The sequence below is a fragment of the Rhincodon typus genome, chromosome 20, assembly GCF_021869965.1.
Source record: "Rhincodon typus isolate 14 chromosome 20, sRhiTyp1.1, whole genome shotgun sequence".
NCBI classification, from domain to species: Eukaryota; Metazoa; Chordata; class Chondrichthyes; order Orectolobiformes; family Rhincodontidae; genus Rhincodon; species Rhincodon typus.
The window spans coordinates 42,519,124-42,523,511 of NC_063351.1; the positions used below are offsets into that span (position 1 = coordinate 42,519,124).

General features: G+C 43.5%; 1 protein-coding gene across 1 annotated transcript in view; it reads left to right on the forward strand.

The window, feature by feature from the left end:
* Positions 1 to 4,388, forward strand: part of LOC109937818 (slit homolog 1 protein-like) — a 200,427-nt gene that overhangs the window by 29,524 nt on the left and 166,515 nt on the right. The window contains exon 5 of the mRNA XM_048609217.1: positions 1,683 to 1,732. Coding sequence (XP_048465174.1) covers positions 1,683 to 1,732 — 50 coding nt within the window. The remainder of the gene's footprint in view (positions 1 to 1,682; positions 1,733 to 4,388) is intronic.

The window sequence follows — 4,388 nt, forward strand, 5'->3', positions numbered from 1 at the left end:
GTGTGTGTGCGTCTGTATGTGTGGGTGTGGGTGTGTGGTGTGTGTGTGTGGGTGTGTGTGTGTGTGGGTGTGTGTGTGTGAGTGTATGGGTGTGGGTGTGTGGTGTGTGTGAGTGGGTGTGGGTGTGTGTGTGTGGGTGTGTGTGGGTGTGTGTTTATATTTGTGTGTGTGTGTATGTGGGTCTGTCGGCCTGTGTGTGTGTGATTATCCCTTGGAATGATGCAGATCATTTCCCATGGCAAGAACTTGTGTGTGGATTATTTTAACATGAAGGAGGCTGTTGCGCTGCCGCTATCGCACAGTTCTGGCTAATCATCAAACTTCTGCTCTTATCACCTGCCATAGGCAGATTGGAAGGATTTACAGATTGATCTTCAATCTGTTACAGCAACTTATGACACACCTTCCATGGTCATCAAGCCCTGAAACAGGACATAAATCTGGAGCTGCTTTCCCAGAGGTAGAGACATTGCCGACTACATCACAAGACTTTCACTTTGTCACATACACTGACTGACATACTTAGTATTTGCTTTCCACATCCTAACTTGCATCAAAGCCCATTCACCATTCACACTTTGCACTCACTGATATTGCTTCTGGTCTAGACAAAGCCTTGAATTAAAATTCTCATCCCTGTTCTCAAATGCCTCCATGGCCAGTTTGCCCCTCCCTATCATCGTAATCTCCTCCAGCCCCACAGCCCTTTGAGATCTCCACAATCCTCTAATTATGGCCTCATGAAGAACGCAATTCCTATCGCTCCACCATCAGCAGCTGTACTTTCACCTGCCTGAAGCTCTGGAATCCCTTTCTTAAACCTCTCCACCTCCCTCTACCTCTCCCTCTGCCTTTAAACTGCTTCTTAAACCTGTCCTAATCACTCACTGTGTCAGTTTTTTTATATGATTTTGCTCCTGTGAGATGCCTTGAGATGTTTAATCATTTTAAAAGTACAGAATCCAAGCTCTTTTTGTCGAAAGCTGATGGGTGTGTACATTGATTTGTGAGCAAAGAACAATCACAGCCCTAGCACTTTGCACATGTTCACTATGCAACTTCACAGCAGGAAGAACTGGGTGGAGCTCTTTCCATCCCATGAACAGCTCCTCAGTTGCTTTGACAAGGAGATGATGGGGAGGGCAAGGGGAATGGAATATAAACAAGAAAGAATGGGAAGATTACGTGATCCCTGATTTAATCCGGTGAGGTTGCAAGGTGCTTTTGAAATACTTTGATAAGGCAAATCAGGACAGGAGTTATACACTTAATGGTAAGGTCTTGGGGAGTGTTGCTGAACAGAGAAACCTGGGAGTGCAGGTTCATTGAGACATACAAGATGATCAGAGGATTAGATAGGGTGGACAGTGGGAGCCTTTTTCCTCGGATGGTGATGGCTAGCACGAGGGGACATAGCTTTAAATTGAGGGGTGATAGATATAGGACAGATGTCAGAGGTAGGTTCTTTACTCAGAGAGTAGTAAGGGCGTGGAATGCCCTGCCTGCAAAAGTAGTAGACTCGCCCACTTTAAGGGCATTTAAATGGTCATTGGATAAACATATGGATGATAATGGAATAGTTTAGGTTAGATGGGCTTCAGATTGGTTTCACAGGTCGGCGCAACATCGAGGGCCGAAGGGCCTGTACTGCGCTGTAATGTTCTGTGTTCTATGTTCTATAGTTCCTTGAAAGTGGAGTCGCAGGTAGATAGGATAGTGAAGAAGGCATTTGGTACACTTGCCTTTACTGGTCAGTGTATTGAGTATCGGAGTTGGGAGGTTATTTTGCACCCATACAGGACATTGGTTAGGCAACTTTTGGAATATTGTGTTCAGTTCTGGTCTCCCTGCTTTGGAAGGATGCTGTGAAACTTAAAAAGGGTTCAGAAAAGATTTACAAGGGCGTTGCCAGGGTTGGAGAGTTTGATCTATAGGGAGATGCTGAATAGGCTGGGATGATTTTCCCCTGGAGCATCAGAGGCTGACATTACAGAAGTTTATAAAATCATGAGGGGCACAGATAGGGTGAATAGTCAAGGTCTTTTTCCCAGGGTAGGGCATAGGTTTAAGGTGACAGGGGAAAGACTTAAAAGGATCCTAAGGGGCAACGTTTAGACACAGAGGGTGGAGCATGTATGGAACGAGCTGCCAGAGGAATTGGTGGAGGCTGATACAATTACAACATTTAAAAGCCATCTGGATGAGTATATGAATAGGAAGGGTTTAGATGGATATGGGCCAAATGCTGGCAAATGGGACTAGATTAATTGAGGATATCGGTCGGCATGTACAAGTTGGACTAAAGGGCCTGTTTCTGGGCAGTACATCTCTATGACTCTATGACCTCCAAATAAGAATGAAGAATCTTGGTAGACTCATTGCTTTTTATCTGCATCTGGTGCATGGCAATGATTGGCAACACAGATAGAATTCTGAATTACAGAACAGCCAAATACAAAACAGATTGTGTTTAAACTGTAGGGCACTTTTAGCAGTGTGTCCAGTGCTGGTCACTGAGATATAATCAAGACTATACAATAGCTGGATGTGGTACAGGGAAGCGTTAATCCTTAGAGTCAAGGATCAGAATTATGAGAACAGACTGAGAGGCCTGATCTTTTTAATCCGCAGAAGGTGGAATTAGTCAGGCGATTTACTAGCTGAACGCACGATAACAAATGGTGTGGAAAAGGTTAGTCTGGAATATTAGTTTAAATTGAACAGATGGAAGGGACACAAAGTGATCTGAGTTCAAAATGGTAAAAATTATTCGAGGATTGATACTTAGGGGTTCTGCATGTGGGGCTGAGTGACACTTGAAATGGACCCTGGGCAGAACGGGTTGAACAAGTAATCTGCAATCATTCAGCAACATCATCTGTGTCCGTAAGAAGAAGTGTAATGTTGTTTAGGCTGGATTGATTAAACAGTCTTTTACATCTGTAGTACTTTGTAAGGAGGATTACTGTGCAGGTCAAGGCAGCTGTGACTCAGGAGCAATGTCAGATGAAACCAACAGAGAGAGAGGGGCTGAAGCTTAAAGTGACTCCTTTCCCCAAAGGAATGAGTCTCTGGAACCAATCCAACAATAACCAGTGGAGACCGTCAGAGTGAATGATTTCCTATTCCTCCTTCTCTCTGTCTCCTGACCTCCCTTCTCTCACAAGCCACACTCAATCAGAGAAGCAGCCTCTGTGCTGTTTTCCTTCATTACATTCTCTGCTGGAGTGTGAACATGTGCTAGGACTCTATGCCTGCAAAAAATTCATGGTACGTGTGAACTCAATTAATTTGTAAATTGAACCCAATTCCCAGGACGGTTAGTCCTGTAACTATATTCCCTTCCTCTCTCCAATTTGATAAGATGTCGTGGGCTGCTATTCTAGGTAGTTTAGCTGTTCCCCGCGGGAATTAGTTCAATATAACTGCAGCAGCATGCAATTATGTAGAATGTTATAGCACTGAAAGAGGCCATTTAGCCCATTGTGCCTGTGCTGTCTCTTACAAAGAGATGTCCGATTTAGCACCATGACTTTTCCCCCTTCAACCTACAGATTGGACCTCTTGTTGAGGCTTAGTTATAGAGAGAGATTGGATAGACTGTGTTGTTTCCTTTGGAGCAGGAGAGACAGGGGAGGAGGGTATGCTTCAGATGTGTAAAATTATAAGGGACATAGACAGGAAGGATCCTTTTCCCTTGGTGGAAGGACCAATCACCAGGATGCATAGATTTGCAGGAAGGGGCAAGAGGTTTAGAGAGGATGTGAGAAAGAATTTATTCATGCAGAGGGTATTGGAAATCTGGAACATGCTGATTGTAAGGGTGGTGGAGTCAGAAACCTTCATAACATTTAAGAAGTATTTAAGGCAATGGGCCAAGTGCTGGAGAGTAGGATTAGAATAAATAGGTGCTTAGTTTTGACCAGCACAGATTCAATTGGCCAAAGGATTGTTTTTCTCTGCTGTAGACATCTATGACTGTATGATTCCATGCCATTATGTTGCAAGTTTCAGTGTAACCTTATTTCAGATCTTAATAACCATAGGAGTGAAGAAATGCCTAATTTCCAATTATTTTAAACCCATGACCGCTGGTGACCAAGACACTTATCGGAGTTATACATTATTCAGCACGTGCTGAGTCCTTAGTCCTCATAATTTTGAATAACTTGATTAAATCTGCTCCAAGAAGAATAATCCCAGTTTCTGCTGTCTCTCCATCTAAATGGAGTCTCTCATCCTTGGTATCATTCTGGTAACCTACTTCTGCACTCTAAGGTCTTGAGACCCTTCCTAAAATGTGGTCCCCAGGATGGTTGATTGTATTTGAGCTGGACTTTGTAAAAGTTTGACATTGGTTTTGATTTCAATGCTGACATTTACAGAGC